This window comes from Cetorhinus maximus, unplaced genomic scaffold (genome assembly GCF_964194155.1).
Source record: "Cetorhinus maximus unplaced genomic scaffold, sCetMax3.hap1.1 HAP1_SCAFFOLD_1847, whole genome shotgun sequence".
NCBI lineage: Eukaryota > Metazoa > Chordata > Chondrichthyes > Lamniformes > Cetorhinidae > Cetorhinus > Cetorhinus maximus.
The window spans coordinates 16,313-35,111 of record NW_027597787.1 but is presented as its reverse complement, the minus strand read 5'-3'; the positions used below and the strand labels follow the sequence as shown (position 1 = coordinate 35,111).

Below are 18,799 nucleotides of genomic sequence, written 5' to 3'. Positions count from 1 at the left end.
GGACAGGTTCAGGAGAATGTCCTGATACTTACCTGGCAGGGGAGAGACCATGAGCATGGTTCTGCCAAGGCAAGGTCGGGAAGCAAAGGCTATAACCAATCAAAACCCATACCATGGGTTATCTAACACCGTCTGAGTCACGGTGAAGGACAGCGAAGGAGGATCACCTATGGATCGGGCCTTCTTCGCCAGGAGGATCCTGTTGAAGGCGTGCAGTTTTGAAGCTCCGGAGATCTTCACCCTGCAGGACTTCCCCAGCGCTGGTTTTTTCGACATGACGTTCAAGCGGGTGGCAGACTGCGTCCAGCTCCTGAGGGTGTTCGAGGAGAAGAGAGACCTGCCGGAGATGAAGATCCTGACGGCGGAGCCGCTCTTTGCTCTGCAGTTGCAACGGGACTGTGTGGTGATGGTGCATCTGTACAACCCCTTCGTCCCTGTCGCTGACGTGGTCACCTTCCTCACCAGGTACTTCGATAAGGTGGGGAGCGGCACCGAGATTCGAGACGACTTGGGGATCTGGACAGGCAAACGCCAGTTTAAGGTCACGCTAAAGACCGACGGTAAGGGAGCCATTTTCCACCCTCCTTCCAGATTCGCTATCGGGGGAAACTGTGGCTACCTGGTCTACGCTGGGCAACCCAAGCATTGTCGCTCATGCGGCAAGGCTGGTCATGTGGCGGCCAACTGCAGCGCCTCCCTCTGCAAGATCTGGAAACAGGAAGGGCACCAGAGAAAAGACTGCAAACAGGCTGAGTGCTGCAACCTGTGTGGCGAGGCAGGTCACCTCTACAGGCCGTACTTATGCACAGGCAGCCAAAGCCAACGAGGGGGAAGCAGAAGAAATGCTTCATGTCACTCCAACCACCAAGGCCCCCAGGGAGCTCAACGGGACAAAGGAGGACACAGAGAGAGACAAGGTGGAGGAAGAGATTGAGGCAACAGATAGCCAAACAACAGCACCACTCCCTGAACCTCCCACTCCTCAGGACAGCGAATCAATGGAGGAGGAAGCAGCAGTGGAAAAGCAGCAGGGGGAGTGGCAGACGGTGAGGAGAGCCAAAAGGAAGAAGGAGCGAAGAAGAAGCAAAGCCACTTCCCAGACAAGTGGCAAGAGGCGTCTCCCATCCGACATGGATGACAAAGGCAGCAGCTCTTCGGATGAAGAAGTGCCAGGGCGGCACCGACAGAAGAAGCGGCAAAGCTCCAGGGCGTTGGAGGACGAGACACCCGAGCTCCAGAACATTGGAGACAACAAGGAGACCAGAGCACCCCAACTTTGCCTGCAACCTGAGGAGGCCAGTACACCACAGCCCCAGGAACCTGGGAGCAGTGAGGCAATCATCGCACCCCAGCTCCGGGAAGCCGGGAACAGCAATGCCCCAGAGGGGGTGAGTTTTGGAGAAGCTTCTCCACCAAAGGTCATCTCAAAACCTGCTCTCAACGCGAACCCCCTGATTGCACCTGAGCAGAACACCGCCAAGGAGAACTACCTCAGCCCATCCAAAGTGAAGCAATTTGAGCTCACTACGGGTATGAAGGAGCAGACTAAAGGTCTGGGACTCTCAGAGACAACGGGTTTGGTAGGAGAATAAATGCTTTAAAATGGGTTTAAAGATTGTATCCATAAATGTGCGTAGCATCAAATCTACTACGCGATGTGTTGCGACCTTGGACTACCTTGCCAAGGTCAAAGCTGACCTGTTGTTTCTGCAGCAATGTGCGATACCGCACCTCAGCTCCTACGGGCAATGGTCACGATGGTGGTCCCATGGGCCATCGATCTGGTCGGGCGGAAACGACTCTCGTCCCTCCGGCCTGGGTATTCTGCTGCGGGGAGGCAACTTCACCGTCTCTGAGGTTAAGGAGGTGGTGGGCGGGCGCCTCCTCGTAGCAGACGTAATATACAAGAATGCTCCACTCCGGTTAATTAACGTGTATGGCCCGTCACAAGGGGCCGAGCGGCTGGAGGTTTTTCAGCAGCTCCCACTGCTGCTGGCAACCTCCAGGCTGGTCATTCTGGACGGTGACTTCAACTGCATCATCGATGCGGCTGGACGATCCAGCAGGGCCGACAGCAGATTGGACGCTACGTCCAGATCCCTGATGGAAACAGTTAAGGATGCCAAGTTGCACGACGTCTTCAGCAACCCTGCAGACGGAGCGCAGCGTAGATACACCTGGTCGCAGCCAGACGGGTCCATTCGTTCCAGGATAGACTTCCTATTTGTGTCCCGTGCATTCACAGTCAGATCCACCGACGTCAAGCCGGTGTTTTTCTCTGACCACTGCCTCCTACTGGCGGACTGCCACTTAGTGAAGGACCTGAGGGTGGGCAGGGGGGCATGGAAGCTAAATGTGCAACTGCTGACCCCAGAGAACATTGAGGAGCTCAAGAGGGATTACAAAGGTTGGAGAACCGTGAAACCCCTCTTTGAGTCCCTGACACACTGGTGGGAAGCGATCAAGGGAAACATCAAGAGGTTTTTCATCCTCAAAGGCACCCAGAAAGCTAGAAAGGAACAGAGGGAAATGTCTCGACTCCAGAAAAACATTCAGAATCTGCTCCGACTGCAGTCGATGGGCGTCGATGTCAAGGAGGAACTCCAAGAGGTGAAGAGCCAGCAAGCCTCGCACTTTGCCTCGGAGGCCTCCAAGATCATCTTCCGTTCCAGAGTCCGCTCCGTGGAGCATTATGAGACGTGCTCACGTTTCTTCTTCCAAAAGGTACACAGAGAGAGCTCTGTGATCAGCAGCCTGAAGGAAGAAGACGGCTCAGTAAAGTCATCACAGTCTGACATTTTGAGGATCAGCAAATCCTTTTATGCCGGATTGTATGACGTGAAGCCCACGGACAGCACGGCCTCCCAGTCCTTCCTGTCCTCTATCACGGAGGTCTTAGACGACAGTACGCGGGAGAGCCTGGACAAATCGCTAACTCCTGATGAACTGACTAAGGCCCTTGAGTCCTTCGAGAAGAGTAAAACTCCCGGAAGCGATGGCTTGCCGGCGGAGTTGTATTCGGCGCTGTGGGACTTGATCGGCCCAGACCTGCTAGAAGTGTACGAGAGTATGCTACTGGCTGGCAGCATGTCAGAATCAATGAGGAAAGGCATCATCACCCTCATCTACAAGCACAAGGGGGGAAGGGAGGAAATTAGAAATTGGCGACCCATTGCACTGTTGAATGTGGACTATAAGATTCTGTCCAAGGTCATCGCCAATCGGGTCAAATCCGTTCTGGAATTGGTGATTCACCCTGACCAGACCTGCACTGTGCCAGGCAGGAAGATCTCTGACAGCCTCGCGCTGCTCAGGGATACGATTGTCTATGTACAGGACAGGGGTGTGGATACCTGCCTCATCAGCTTGGATCAGGAGAAGGCCTTTGACAGAATATCGCACACCTACATGGTGGATGTGCTCTCCAAAATGGGGTTTGGGGAGGGAATTCGAAATTGGATCCAACTGCTCTACACTAACATCAGTAGCGCAGTCTCAATCAATGGGTGGGAAACAGATAGCTTTCCGATTAAATCTGGAGTCAGGCAGGGCTGTCCTCTCTTGCCTGTTTTTTTCATGTGTTGCATAGAACCCTTTGCCGAGTCCATCAGGAAGGATCCGGGCATAAGAGGAGTGACGATCCCAGGCAGTGGAGGCACTCAGGTAAAAGCCTCCCTGTACGTGGACGATGTCGCCGTCTTCTGCTCGGATCCGCTGTCGGTGCGCAGACTGATCCACATCTGCGACCAGTTCGAACTGGCCTCGGGAGCCAAGGTAAATCGTGGGAAGAGCGAGGCCATGTTCTTTGGGAACTGGGCTGACCGATCCTTTGTCCCCTTCACTGTCAGGGCTGATGGCCTGAAGGTGCTGGGGATATGGTTCGGAGGGACCAGGGCATACGTTAGAAACTGGAAGGAGCGAGTGGCTATGGTGAAAAGGAAACTGGGCATGTGGGAGCGATGCTCCCTCTCCATTGCGGGTAAGAACCTGGTCATCAGGTGTGAGGCACTCTCGCTGTTGCTGTACGTGGCGCAGGTCTGGCCCATTCCACACTCCTGCGCGATGGCGATCACTCGAGCCATCTTCCGCTTTATCTGGAGGTCGAAAATGGATCGTGTCCGCAGGGACGCGATGTACAAGCCTCTAGATAAAGGGGGAAAAAACGTGCCCAACATCGCCCTCATACTGATGGCCACCTTTGTGTGTGGCTGCATCAAGCGGTGCGTAGACCCTCAGTACGCAAACACCAAGTGTCACTACGTGCTGAGGTTCTACCTGTCCCCGGTGTTGCGAAGGATGGGTCTGGCCACGCTGCCGCGGAATGCTCCAAGTAGTTGGACCGTGCTGTACCACCTGTCCCTCGTGGAAAAATTTATGCAGAAAAACACCTTTGACCACAAGTCCATCAGGCAGTGGTCAGCACGTAAAGTCTTAGAGGCCCTGAGGGAAAAGGAGAGGGTGGACCCTGTGGGATGGTTCCCCGAGCAGACTGTCAAAGTCATTTGGCAGAATGCTTCATCGCCAGAACTTTCCAACAAGCACCAAGCACCACTTGGCTGGTGGTGAGAAAGGCCCTCCCCGTCAGATCCTTCCTACACGCCAGGAGTCTCACCCCCTCTGCACATTGCCCTCGAGGTGGCTGTGGTGGGGAAGAGACCGTTGTTCACCTCCTTGTGGATTGTGCCTTTGCAAAGAAAGTCTGGAGAGAGATGCAGTGGTTGCTGTCGAGGTTCATCCCGAGCAGTTCTGTGACACAGGACTCTGTGCTCTACGGGCTGTTCCCAGGGACACACACCGAGACAAACATCAACTGCAGCTGGAGGATCATCAACTCGGTGAAAGACGCGCTTTGGTCTGCCCGAAACTTGTTGGTCTTCCAGCACAAAGAGTTGTCCCCGACCGATTGTTGCGGACTGGCACAAACCAAAGTCCAGGACTATGTGCTGAGGGACGCACTAAAGCTTGGGGCAGCTGCCGCAAAGGCGCAATGGGGAAGGGTCGCTGTCTAAGACCTTTCTGCCACAGCGCACCGAGAGACTGGGAACTGTTTAGAGCCCCTCGGGCTGTACAGCTCAAAATGAAAGGCTGGAAATGATTGTAATATTGTTTGTACTGATGCACCTGGTGATACATTTTGTAAAAGTTTAACCTGGATTGTACCCTTGTAATGTTGTTTTTGAAATGGTTTGGAATGTGATTGAAGATATTTTATGAATAAAGTATATTTTTGCAAAAAAAAAGACAAAGATGGTTCCCCGAGCAGACTGTCAAAGTCATTTGGCAGAATGCATCATCGCCAGAAATTTCCAACAAGCACCAAGACGTGGCTTGGCTGGTGGTGAGAAAGGCCCTCCCCGTCAGATCCTTCCTACACGTCAGGAGATGGTTCCCCGAGCAGACTGTCAAAGTCATTTGGCAGAATGCCTCATCGCTAGAACTTTCCAACAAGCACCAAGACGTATCTTGGCTAGTGGTGAAAAAGGCCCTCCCCGTCAGATCCTTCCTACACGCCAGGAGTCTCACCCCCTCTGCACGTTGCCCTCGAGGTGGCTGTAGTGGGGAGGAGACTGTTGTTCACCTCTTGGTGGATTGTGCCTTTGCAAAGAAGGTCTGGAGAGAGATGCAGTGGTTTCTGTCGAGGTTCACCCCGAGCAGTTCTGTGACACAGGACTCTGTGCTCTACAGGCTGTTCCCAGGGACGCACACCGAGACAAACATCAACTGCAGCTGGAGGATCATCAACTCGGTGAAAGACGTGCTTTGGTCTGCCCGAAACTTGTTGGTCTTCCAGCACAAAGAGTTGTCCCCGACCGAGTGTTGCGGACTGGCACAATCCAAAATCCAGGACTACGTGCTGAGGGACGCACTAAAGCTTGGGGCAGCTGCCGCAAAGGCACAATGGGGAAGGGTCACTGTCTAAGACCTTTCTGCCACAGTGCACCGAGGGGCTGGGAACTGTTTAAAACCCCCTCGAGCTGTACAGCTCAAAATGAAAGGCTGTAAATGATTGAAACATTGTTTGTACTGATGCACCTGGTGATACATTTCGTAAAAGTTGAACCTGATTGTACCCTGGTAATGGTGTTTTTGAAATGGTTTGGAATGTGGTTGAAGATATTTTATGAATAAAGTATATTTTTGCAAAAAAAAAGACAAAGACTATAAAGATACTTACCTGGCAGGGGAGAGACCCTGATCACGGTTTCTGCCAGGGAAAGGTCGTCAAGCAATGGCTATAACCAATCAAGCCCCATACCATGGGGTACCTAACACCATCCAAGTCATGGTGAAGGGCAGCGAAGAAGGAGGAGCACCTGTGGATCGGGCAGTCTTCGCCAGGAGGATCCTGTTAAAGGTGTGTGGTTTCGAAGCTGCGGAAATCTACTGCCTGCAGGACTTCCCCAGCGCTGGATATTTTGATGTGACGTTCAAGCGAGTGGCAGACTGCGTCAAGCTCCTGAAGGTGTTCAAGAAGAGAGACCTGCCGGAGATGAAGATCCTGACAGCGGAGCCGCTCTTTGCTCTGCTGTCGCAACGGGACAGGGTGGTGAATGTGCATCTTTATGACCCCTTCGTCCCTGTCGCCGACGTGCTCACCTTCCTCACCAGGTACTTCGATAAGGTGGGGAGCTGCACCGCGGTTAGAGACGATTTGGGGATCTGGATATGCAAACGCCAGATTAAGGTCACGCTCAAAACCGACGGTAAGGGAGCCACCTTCAACCCTCCTTCCAGATTCGCTATCGGGGGAAGCTGTGGTTACCTCGTCTACGCTGGGCAACCCAAACTTTGTCGCTCATGCGGCAAGTCTGGTCATGTGGCAGCCAACTGCAGTGCCGTCCTCTGCAAGAACTGCAAACAGGAAGGGCACCAGACAAAAGACTGCAAACAGGCTAAGTGCTGCAACCTGTGTGTCGAGGCAGGTCACCTCTACAGGACCTGCCCCAAACGCTGCCGTACTTATGTACAGGCAGCCAAAGCCAATGAGAGGGAAGCAGAAGAAATGCTTCGTGTCACTCCAACCACCAAGGCCCCCAGGAAGAACAATGGGACAAAGGAGGACACAGAGAGAGATAAGGTGGAGGAAAAGATTGAGGCAACTGACAGCCAATCAACAGCACTGCCCCCTGAACCTCCCAGTCCTCAGGACAGCGAATCAATGGAGGGGGAGGAGGCAGCAGTGGCAAAGCAGCAGGGGGAGTGGCAGACGGTGAAGAGAGCCAAAAGGAAGAAGGGGCTAAGAAGAAACCAAGCCATTTCCCAGACAAGTGGCAAGAGGCATCTCCCATTTGAAATGGATGACAAGGGCAGCAGCTCTTCGGATGAAGAAGGGCCAAGGCGGCACCGACAGAAGAAGTGGCAAAGCTCTCGGGAGTTGGAGGACGAGGCACCCGAGCTTCAGAACATTGGAGACAATGAGGAGACCAGCGCACCCCAACTTTGCCTACAACCCGAAGAGGCCAGCGCACCACAGCCCCAGGAATCTGGGAGCAGTGAGACGCTCAGCGCACCCCAGCTCCGGGAAGCCGGGAGCAGGAACGTCCCAGAGGGTGAGAGGATTGGAGAAGCTTCTCCAACAAAGGTCATTTCAAACCCCACTCTCTGCTCAGTCCCCCAGATGCCACCCGAGCAGAACACCGCCAATGGGGAGGTTCAGGAAAATTTCCTCAGCCCATCCAAAGTGAAGCAATTTGAGTTCACTACGGGTATGAAGGAGCAGACTAAAGCTCTGGGACTCTCAGAGACAACAGGTTTGGTAAGAGAATAAATGCTTTAAAATGGGTTTAAAGATTGTATCCATAAATGTGCGTAGCATTAAATCGACTACGCGACGTGTTGCGACCTTGGACTACCTTGCCAAGGTCAAAGCTGACATTTTGTTTCTGCAGGAGTGTGCGATACCACACCTCAGCTCCTACAGGCAATGGTCACGATGGTGGTCCCATGGGCCATCGATCTGGTCGGGCGGAAACAACTCTCGTTGCTCCGGCATGGGTATTCTGCTGCGGGGAGGCAACTTCACCGTCTCTGAGGTTAAGGAGGTGGTGGGCGGGCGCCTCCTCGTAGCAGACGTAATATACAAGAATGCTCCACTCCGGTTAATTAACGTGTATGGCCCGTCACAAGGGGCCGAGCGGCTGGAGGTTTTTCAGCAGCTCCCACTGCTGCTGGCAACCTCCAGGCTGGTCATTCTGGACGGTGACTTCAACTGCATCATCGATACGGCTGGACGATCCAGCAGGGCCGACAGCAGATTGGACGCTACGTCCAGATCCCTGATGGAAACAGTTAAGGATGCCAAGTTGCACGACGTCTTCAGCAACCCTGCAGACGGAGCGCAGCGTAGATACACCTGGTCGCAGCCAGACGGGTCCATTCGTTCCAGGATAGACTTCCTATTTGTGTCCCGTGCATTCACAGTCAGATCCACCGACGTCAAGCCGGTGTTTTTCTCTGACCACTGCCTCCTACTGGCGGACTGCCACTTAGTGAAGGACCTGAGGGTGGGCAGGGGGGCATGGAAGCTAAATGTGCAACTGCTGACCCCAGAGAACATTGAGGAGCTCAAGAGGGATTACAAAGGTTGGAGAACCGTGAAACCCCTCTTTGAGTCCCTGACACACTGGTGGGAAGCGATCAAGGGAAACATCAAGAGGTTTTTCATCCTCAAAGGCACCCAGAAAGCTAGAAAGGAACAGAGGGAAATGTCTCGACTCCAGAAAAACATTCAGAATCTGCTCCGACTGCAGTCGATGGGCGTCGATGTCAAGGAGGAACTCCAAGAGGTGAAGAGCCAGCAAGCCTCGCACTTTGCCTCGGAGGCCTCCAAGATCATCTTCCGTTCCAGAGTCCGCTCCGTGGAGCATTATGAGACGTGCTCACGTTTCTTCTTCCAAAAGGTACACAGAGAGAGCTCTGTGATCAGCAGCCTGAAGGAAGAAGACGGCTCAGTAAAGTCATCACAGTCTGACATTTTGAGGATCAGCAAATCCTTTTATGCCGGATTGTATGACGTGAAGCCCACGGACAGCACGGCCTCCCAGTCCTTCCTGTCCTCTATCACGGAGGTCTTAGACGACAGTACGCGGGAGAGCCTGGACAAATCGCTAACTCCTGATGAACTGACTAAGGCCCTTGAGTCCTTCGAGAAGAGTAAAACTCCCGGAAGCGATGGCTTGCCGGCGGAGTTGTATTCGGCGCTGTGGGACTTGATCGGCCCAGACCTGCTAGAAGTGTACGAGAGTATGCTACTGGCTGGCAGCATGTCAGAATCAATGAGGAAAGGCATCATCACCCTCATCTACAAGCACAAGGGGGGAAGGGAGGAAATTAGAAATTGGCGACCCATTGCACTGTTGAATGTGGACTATAAGATTCTGTCCAAGGTCATCGCCAATCGGGTCAAATCCGTTCTGGAATTGGTGATTCACCCTGACCAGACCTGCACTGTGCCAGGCAGGAAGATCTCTGACAGCCTCGCGCTGCTCAGGGATACGATTGTCTATGTACAGGACAGGGGTGTGGATACCTGCCTCATCAGCTTGGATCAGGAGAAGGCCTTTGACAGAATATCGCACACCTACATGGTGGATGTGCTCTCCAAAATGGGGTTTGGGGAGGGAATTCGAAATTGGATCCAACTGCTCTACACTAACATCAGTAGCGCAGTCTCAATCAATGGGTGGGAAACAGATAGCTTTCCGATTAAATCTGGAGTCAGGCAGGGCTGTCCTCTCTTGCCTGTTTTTTTCATGTGTTGCATAGAACCCTTTGCCGAGTCCATCAGGAAGGATCCGGGCATAAGAGGAGTGACGATCCCAGGCAGTGGAGGCACTCAGGTAAAAGCCTCCCTGTACGTGGACGATGTCGCCGTCTTCTGCTCGGATCCGCTGTCGGTGCGCAGACTGATCCACATCTGCGACCAGTTCGAACTGGCCTCGGGAGCCAAGGTAAATCGTGGGAAGAGCGAGGCCATGTTCTTTGGGAACTGGGCTGACCGATCCTTTGTCCCCTTCACTGTCAGGGCTGATGGCCTGAAGGTGCTGGGGATATGGTTCGGAGGGACCAGGGCATACGTTAGAAACTGGAAGGAGCGAGTGGCTATGGTGAAAAGGAAACTGGGCATGTGGGAGCGATGCTCCCTCTCCATTGCGGGTAAGAACCTGGTCATCAGGTGTGAGGCACTCTCGCTGTTGCTGTACGTGGCGCAGGTCTGGCCCATTCCACACTCCTGCGCGATGGCGATCACTCGAGCCATCTTCCGCTTTATCTGGAGGTCGAAAATGGATCGTGTCCGCAGGGACGCGATGTACAAGCCTCTAGATAAAGGGGGAAAAAACGTGCCCAACATCGCCCTCATACTGATGGCCACCTTTGTGTGTGGCTGCATCAAGCGGTGCGTAGACCCTCAGTACGCAAACACCAAGTGTCACTACGTGCTGAGGTTCTACCTGTCCCCGGTGTTGCGAAGGATGGGTCTGGCCACGCTGCCGCGGAATGCTCCAAGTAGTTGGACCGTGCCGTACCACCTGTCCCTCGTGGAAAAATTTATGCAGAAAAACACCTTTGACCACAAGTCCATCAGGCAGTGGTCAGCACGTAAAGTCTTAGAGGTCCTGAGGGAAAAGGAGAGGGTGGATCCTGTGGGATGGTTCCCCGAGCATACTCAAAGTCATTTGGCAGAATGCCTCATCGCTAGAACTTTCCAACAAGCACCAAGACGTGGCTTGGCTGGTGGTGAGAAAGGCCCTTCCCGTTAGATCCTTCCTACACGCCAGGAGTCTCACCCCCTCTGCACGTTGCCCTTGAGGTGGCTGTGGTGGGGAAGAGACCGTTGTTCACCTCCTTGTGGATTGTGTCTTTGCAAAGAAGGTCTGGAGAGAGATGCAGTGGTTGCTGTCGAGGTTCATCCCGAGCAGTTCTGTGACACAGGACTCTGTGCTCTACGGGCTGTTCCCAGGGACACACACCGAGACAAACATCAACTGCAGCTGGAGGATCATCAACTCGGTGAAAGACGCGCTTTGGTCTGCCCGAAACTTGTTGGTCTTCCAGCACAAAGAGTTGTCCCCGACCGAGTGTTGCGGACTGGCACAATCCAAGTCCAGGATTACGTGCTGAGGGACGCACTGAAGCTTGGGGCAGCTGCCGCAAAGGCGCAATGGGGAAGGGTCGCTATCTAAGACCTTTCTGCCACAGTGCACCGAGGGACTGGGAACTGTTTAAAAGCCCCTCGGGCTGTACAGCTCAAAATGAAAGGCTGTAAATGACTGTAATATTGTTTATACTGATGCACCTGGTGATACATTTTGTAAAAGTTGAACCTGATTGTACCCTCGAAATGGTGTTTTTGAAATGGTTTGGAATGTGATTGAAGATATTTTATGAATAAAGTATATTTTTGCAAAAAAATAAAAAAAGGTTCAGGAGAATGTCATAATTCAAAATAACACAGACTCTGAAGAAGAGTCATACGGACTCAAAACGTTAACTCTGTCTTTCTTTCCACAGATGCTATCAGACCTGCTGAATTTTTCCAGCATTTTTTGTTTTTCTTCCAGACGAAAAGGAACAGCTGATCTCAAAAATAATCTTTTGTAGCATGTGTGGAGGGGATCAGCTGAATCAGGTTTAAAGGGGTGAAATGATATTTTTTCTAGATTGGACAATCACATTAAAATCTGCAACTCAGATGGGACCATGGATTATTGCAGATTTCCATCGGTGCATTATTCCAGGAAACCTTAAAATCATACGGACAGTATTTCAGAACCAGGGTTCCAACTACACGGGGGCAACGGGCAATTTCACCCCAGAAAAGCCCGCAATCACAGGGACAGCCACTATAAGAACAACATTTGTTGGAAGCAGAATCTATGAGCAGGAGCTCCTCCAGTCGCAATGCAGAATCCCAGCTGCTGGGGTGCTGGGTAATTGTGAGTGAAAAATATTTTTTTTTATGATTACTTTGTGGTTATGGGATTGAAACTTTGACCATAGACCAATCAATAAAGATCAGAACCAAATGATAAAGAAACACCAATGCACGGAACTTCCATTATACAACAGAAGGAAGGGGAATGGGCATTTGTGAATAATTTACAGCAAGTTAGTTGAACATGACTTGCCCTTAACACGTTTAAGCTGGCTTGAGATATGTTTAAATCACTTCGAGAAATGGAACATGGCAAAGCACCCATTTACTAGGATTTGCGTGTGATTTTTCTTTTTATTTGTTCACAATTGGGTATCAGAAAATTGTTTTCGTTCTCTATTTTGTGTTTCAATGGCACTGCCGATACCCACAATCACCTGCGTGTGTGAAAGTGCCCTAGTCACTGTACAGGAGCCCAACGCGCAGGCGCAATGCTGATGATGATACCTGGAGCATGCGCAGTGTCAGTTTGATCAGAGCCCTGGGAGTGCGGGAGACGCGAGTGAGAGTCGCTGAGGCGGAGGGAGGAGCGGTTCTGGGAGCCGGGAGCCGGGGTGGGGAGGATCCAGAAACACCCGGTGTAGGCCGCAATCCCGGATCACAGTCTCCATGACCCGTGTTTGCAGCTCCGGGGCTTCTTCCCGGTGACAGAGCCGGGTTCAGAGGAAGAGGCTCCGGAGCGGGAGATTCAGAAACTGCGGGGAGACCGCGGGCCGCCCGGGGGCTCAGAAACTGGGGGGACGGACTCAGGGTCCGGGTAAGACACACCCAGGAGGGTCCCCTGTCCTGTGTCCCGCCCGAAGGCAGCTGGGGTCCCGCCTGAGACCCTGAATCAGAGACACAGGAGCTGGAGAACTGAACCCAGGCAGAGGAGAGGGAGGGAGAAAACTGGGAGTGGAGGAAAGAAATGGTGGAGATGGTGAGATGGGTTTGGATTTCAGCCCAGGGAGGAGGGAGAGTGTGTGGGACAGGGATTTACAGCTTTGGGGGAACAAGAGAGGAATAAATGTTCCATAGAAACTCTGTTCTGAATTTCAGTCCTGGATTTAAAGTGATGACTTTTGTAAACTCGTTTTACAGGGTATTAAACGGAGGTGACTGGCAGACAGAAAACGCAAAGCAAACATCACATCAAGATCTGTCAGAGGCACTGAATTCATCAGGACCTGAGTATCATCAACTTTTGAATGTGGAAGGAGAAATTTTTGTCTATTCTGTCTTTGGGAAAGGATTTCAAACATCGGTGTGACTGGAAAAGCCTCAACACACACACACCCGAGTGAGAGTGTTCCAGTGAATTGACTTTGGAAAAAACTTTAAGCAGTTACACAGTCTGCAAAAATATCGCACCATTCACAGTGGGGAGAAACTGTTCACGTGTTGTGTGTGGACAAGGCTTCAACTAAGCGTCCAACCTGGAGAGAGACAAGGACCCCCACACCATGGAGAAACCATGGAAATGTATGGACTGTGGGAAGGGATTCAGTTTCCCATCCCAACTGGAAGTTCATCGGCGCAGTCATACTGGGGAGAGACCGTTCACCTGCTCTATCTGTGGGAAGGGATTCACCCATTTGTACAACCTTCGGACACACCAGCGAGTTCACACTGAGGAGAGGCCATTCACCTGCCCTGTGTGTGGGAAGGACTTCACTCGGTCATCCCACATTGTGACACACCAACTTGTTCACACTGATAAGAGACCGTTTACATGTTCTAACTGTGAGAAGAGTTTTAAATGCAGAAAAGATCTGCTGATACATCAACGTATTCACACTGGGGAGAGGCCGTTCACCTGCTCCGTGTGTGGGAAGGGATTCATTCAGTCATCCCACCTTCTGACACATCAACTTGTTCACTCTGATAACAAATTTTTTAATTGTTCTGACTGTGACAAGAGCTTTAAAAGCAAAAAGGAACTGCTAACACATCAATATACTCACACTGGAGAGAGGCCATTCACCGGTACCAACTGTGGGAAAGGATTCACCCGTCCGACTGCCCTACTGAATCACCAGCGAATTCACACTGGGGAGAGGCCGTTCACCTGCTCTGACTGTGGGAAGGGATTCATTAATTCATCCAACCTTCTGATACACCAGCAACTTCACACAGGGGATAGACCATTCACCTGCTCTGACTGTAGGAAGGGATTCACCCGTTCATCTAACCTTCTGACACATCAACAGGTTCACACTGAGGAGAGACCGTTTACTTGCTCCGTGTGTGGGAAGGGATTCACTCGGTCATCCAACCTATTGAATCACCAGCGAGTACACACTGGAGAGAGGCCGTTCACCTGCTCTGTGTGTGGGAAGGGATTCACTCAGTTATCCAACCTGCTGACACACCAGAGCATTCACAGTGGGGAGAGGCCATTTACCTGCTCTGTGTGTGGGAAGAGATTTTCTCATTCATCCTATCTGCTGAAACACCAGCGAGTTCACAGTGGGGAGAGGCCGTTCACCTGTAATGCCTGCGGAAAGGCATTCACTCAGTCATCACACCTGCGAACACACCAGTGGGTTCACAGGCGATTGCAAGGTTTGGATTCTACTCCTGTTGATGCTGTTAATCATACCAGGACTGAACCATGTTCATTCTGACTGTCCTGACCTGTTGATGAGGTTCAATATTCTGAATAAATGTGAAATAAATCAGCTTTGTTTGTAGATTTTTGTTTTTCCCCATCTGAGTGTTTAACATCACCTGGCTGGAGTCATAAAGGACAATCTTGGGGAAGATCTTACGGTAGGAACAGAACTTCAGCCTGGACACAGTCCATCAGGGTCACACTGAGGGAGCCCTAAACAACTCTTTGGTCTTTCTTATCTTTCTTCACTGACGGCACAATCCCCATGTGGGTGAATCCTGAGGTGTGTAAGAAATGTGTCTCAGTTGCTCTCTTCCATGGTTCAGAGCTCCTAGACACAGAACAGAAGGCTCTTTTACAACTGGGTTTAGAGTCAGGAAGAACAATGGTGAATGCTGGAAATGTGCTGCCAAATCAAAGGTTGGTGTAAAATTGTGATCTGTTCCTGACTGAAAGTGAAACAGCAGGTTTAAGTTTCCAGACGGAGAATGGTTCTTAATAAGTCTAAAATGGTTCAACGTGTTTGTGTGTCAGTCCCGAGTCACTGAATCGAAACATGGTGAAATTTATTGGGTTAAAATCTGCATTAAACTAGAAGCTGGAGGAGTTCACAGGAGGCTGTTAACTGCTGGGACAATAATACAACAGTTTGATTCCCAGATAAAGAACGACCTGCAGCGTATGTCCAAGAATTCCCAGTTTTATTGATGTGTGCTTCCCACACACTGTCCTTTTAAATATACCTCACTCCTACCAGCCTTTAACTATCAGAAAGGTAACAGAGAGAAGGCTGAAGCTGTGTCTGCCCCTTTAACTTCACAGTGTCAGGACCCCTTCGGTCCCTTTAAGAATGAGTGATGTGTTCAGCTGAAGATTCCTATTGGTAGTTTTCTGGGTGGTTTCCTTATTCTGATCATTCCCGGTGAGCCTTGGGTGTATGAACCCGCCCCACCCCTGGGCGCGCCAACCCACCCTGTCCGCGGGTGTGTGAACCTGCTCTATGTGGTACTCGCCTGTGGGTTCTCGTGTTTCTCTCCATCTCGTTTATTCTGCTCCTTCTGCTTGAAGTTGCTGTTTGTGATTTTATTATCTGGAAGTTTAACAGTAATGGTATTAACCAATGTTATGGTCAAACTGTAGATGTAAAATGTCACCTTAGCTCCTTAAACATTTTAGTAGCAGCTTGGTTACAGTGACGACACTGATTTCAGGATCTCTAAATTGTGGATTTCACCTTCAGAACCTGAGCATATTGACCAGGCTTCTAACCTCATATTCAAAATCTGCAATTGAAAGCTGGTCTCAGTGATAGTGTCCATGAAATTATCATTGCTTGTTGTAAAAACCCATCTGCTTCACTAATGTCCTTTATGGAAGGAAATTTGCCGTCCTCACCTGGTCCGGCCTACATGTGAGGCCAGACCCACAGCAATGTGGTTAACTCTTAATTGCCCTCTGAAATAACCGAGGAAGCCACTCTGTTCAAGGGCAGTTAAGGTTGGGCAACAAATATTGGCCTTGCCAGTGACACCCACATCCCATCAAAGAATAAAACAAAATATATTTTGCATGTGAAGATTTAATCATTTCAAGCATAAATTTAATCTCATTGACAGCTATCAGCAGCTATTAACTCTGTTATGTTTTTGATAGTTAAAGGCTGGTAGGAGTGAAGTATATTTAAAAGGACAGTGTGTGGGAAGCACACATCAATTTCTAATGACTCTAGTGTTATGTGGGTAATATTTGTGTCGAAAGGATGGGGTGAATCTTGTAACAATCTCCCAGAGATTAACTGGGATTGAGGGGCAAGACTAAAGGTGAGCATTAGTGCACTGTACTTTACACTACTTAGTGACAAACCCTGTTGTGTTAAAGTTTACTAATTCACACTGGTGTAGCACTGAGTCAATTGCTCAGATAGATTTTTAATGTTAAGGATTATTTTTCCTGCAGGATTTTCTATTAAGCTTCCACCTGACCCACTGATGGTGTCAGACAGAATCTAGAACTGTCTCCTCAGTCGAATGGACTGCTGCAGAATCCTAATGGTATCCAATTAAAAATCTATCAACTGGTTAACAGGCACAACTGAAACCAGCTCAACACAAAATGGTGTGTGTGAGTGTGTGCGCGCACACACTCGAGGGTAGCAGTGGAAGGATGCTTTTCTGAATGGAGAGCTGTGACTAGTGGTGTTCCGCAGGGATCAGTGTTGGGACCTTTGCTGTTTGTAGTATACGTAAATGATTTGGAGGAAAATGTAACTGGGCTAATTAGTAAGTTTACAAACGACACGAAGGTTGGAGGAGTTGCAGATAGTGAAGAGGATTGTCAAAGGATACAACGGGATATAGATCGGTTGGAGACTTGGGCGGAGAAATGGCAGATGGAGTTTAATCCGGACAAATGCGAGGTAATGTATTTTGGAAGGTCTAATACAGGCAGGAATTATACAGTAAATGGCAGAACCCTTAAGTGCATCGACGGGCAGAGGGATCTGGGTGTACAGGTCCACAGGTCACTGAAAGTGGCAACGCAGGTGGATAAGGTAGTCAGGAAGGCATATGGCATGCTTGCCTTCACTGGCAGGGGTATTGAGTATAAAAGCTGGGAAGTCATGCTGCAAATGTATAGCACCTTGGTTAGGCCACACTTGGAATATTGCGTGCAATTCTGGTCGCCACATTACTAGAAGGATATGGAGGCATTGGAGAGGGTGCAGAGGAGGTTTACCAGGATGCTGCCTGGTCTGGAGGTTATTAGCTATGAGGAGAGGTTGGAGAAACTCGGATTGTTCTCACTAGAGCGACGGAGATTGAGGGGCGACTTGATAGAAGTTTACAAAATTATGAGTGGCATGGACAGAGTAGATAGTCAGAAACTTTTTCCTAGGGTGGAAGAGTCAATTATTAGGGGACATAGATTTAAGGTGAGAGGAGAAAACTTTAGAGGAGATGTGCAGGGCAAGTTTTTTACGCAGAGGGTAGTGAGTGTCTGGAATTCGCTGCCAGAGGAGGTGGTGGAAGCAGGTATGATAGTGGTTTTTAAGAGGCAACTTGACAAATACATGAATAGGATGGGAATAGTGGGATACGGACACCGGAAGTGCAAAATGTTTTAGTTGACAGACAATATGATCGGCGCAGGCTTGGAGGGCCGAAGGGCCTGTTCCTGTGCTGTCCTTTTCTTCTTTGTTCTTGTGTCTATGTGTCTGATTGTGAACGCATCATTCTTCACGTTTGCAATGTATTTCCTGAAGTAATTATCCCCAGCAAGTATTTTAGTCCTTTATTTCCATTTATTCCAAATGTAATATCTTTGCAAATCTTTTCATAGCACTGACAATTATCTGGAACCCATTCTCTGGGGTGCTGCTGTTTAGAAAACAATCTCACATTGACCATTCAATTACCAATATGAGCACATCTGTCCCCAAACTCACTTCAACTCTCGAGTCCGTATGACTCTTCTTCAGAGCGTATGGTCGTCTTCAGTCATACAGACTTGAAACGTTAACTCTGTTTCTCTCTCCACAGATACTGTCAGACCTGCTGAGTTTTTCCAACATTTTCTGTTTTTATTTCAGATTTTCAGCATCCACAATATTTTGCTTTTATTTCACTTAACTTCTCTCCTCTTTCTCTCAGATACTGAGTCACTTAATCTCTCTGTTTCAGAGAGCACCTAAACTCACTTAATTTTTTTATCTCTCTCTGAGAAAGAACCTAACACACTTAACCTTACTTAGCCTCTCTTCTCTGTCTGAGGCAGTGCTCAACGTACAGAGAGTCATTCCCCTCTCTCTCTGTTTCACTCTCTCACTCTCAGACAGGCCTCGATTCACTTTAACTCTCCTATTTTCTGATAACTGTTTTTGGGCAAAATTATTCATTTTATATAATTTCCCCTTATTTCTCCCAAGGATAACCATCAGCTCGTTTCCCCCTTCAGTGAATATGGTAAAACCCCAAATAAGCTCATATGTTTAAATCTTTAAATTGGGAATGGAGGTGAATGTAATGCTGAGACTGGCAGCAATCTGTGTGGTTGTTCTTGATGCTGTCAGAGTGAGTCCACCCTCACAGGCAGGAAGACTGTTCACGGTGATAACATGAAACTAACACCTGCTGTTTCATTCTCAGGAAACACAACTTCCTGTTTCTCTGCTGCTGGTTCCTAACCACACATCTCACTTCTGAGCAGAAAATAAATCCAGAGGCCACGGTCGGGTGAGAACATCTGTCAAGGCGGCCTATATCTGGCCACAG

At 50.0% G+C, this 18,799-nt stretch overlaps 1 protein-coding gene across 1 annotated transcript in view; it reads left to right on the top strand.

Annotated features, from left to right (window-relative positions):
• Nucleotides 1-6,229: 6,229 nt before the first annotated feature.
• Nucleotides 6,230-18,799, top strand: part of LOC144676721 (uncharacterized) — a 28,569-nt gene continuing 15,999 nt past the window's right edge. Inside the window, 4 exon segments of the mRNA XM_078537063.1 lie at nt 6,230-6,355; nt 12,562-12,692; nt 13,268-13,318; nt 13,320-14,421. Coding sequence (XP_078393189.1) covers nt 6,230-6,355; nt 12,562-12,692; nt 13,268-13,318; nt 13,320-14,421 — 1,410 coding nt within the window.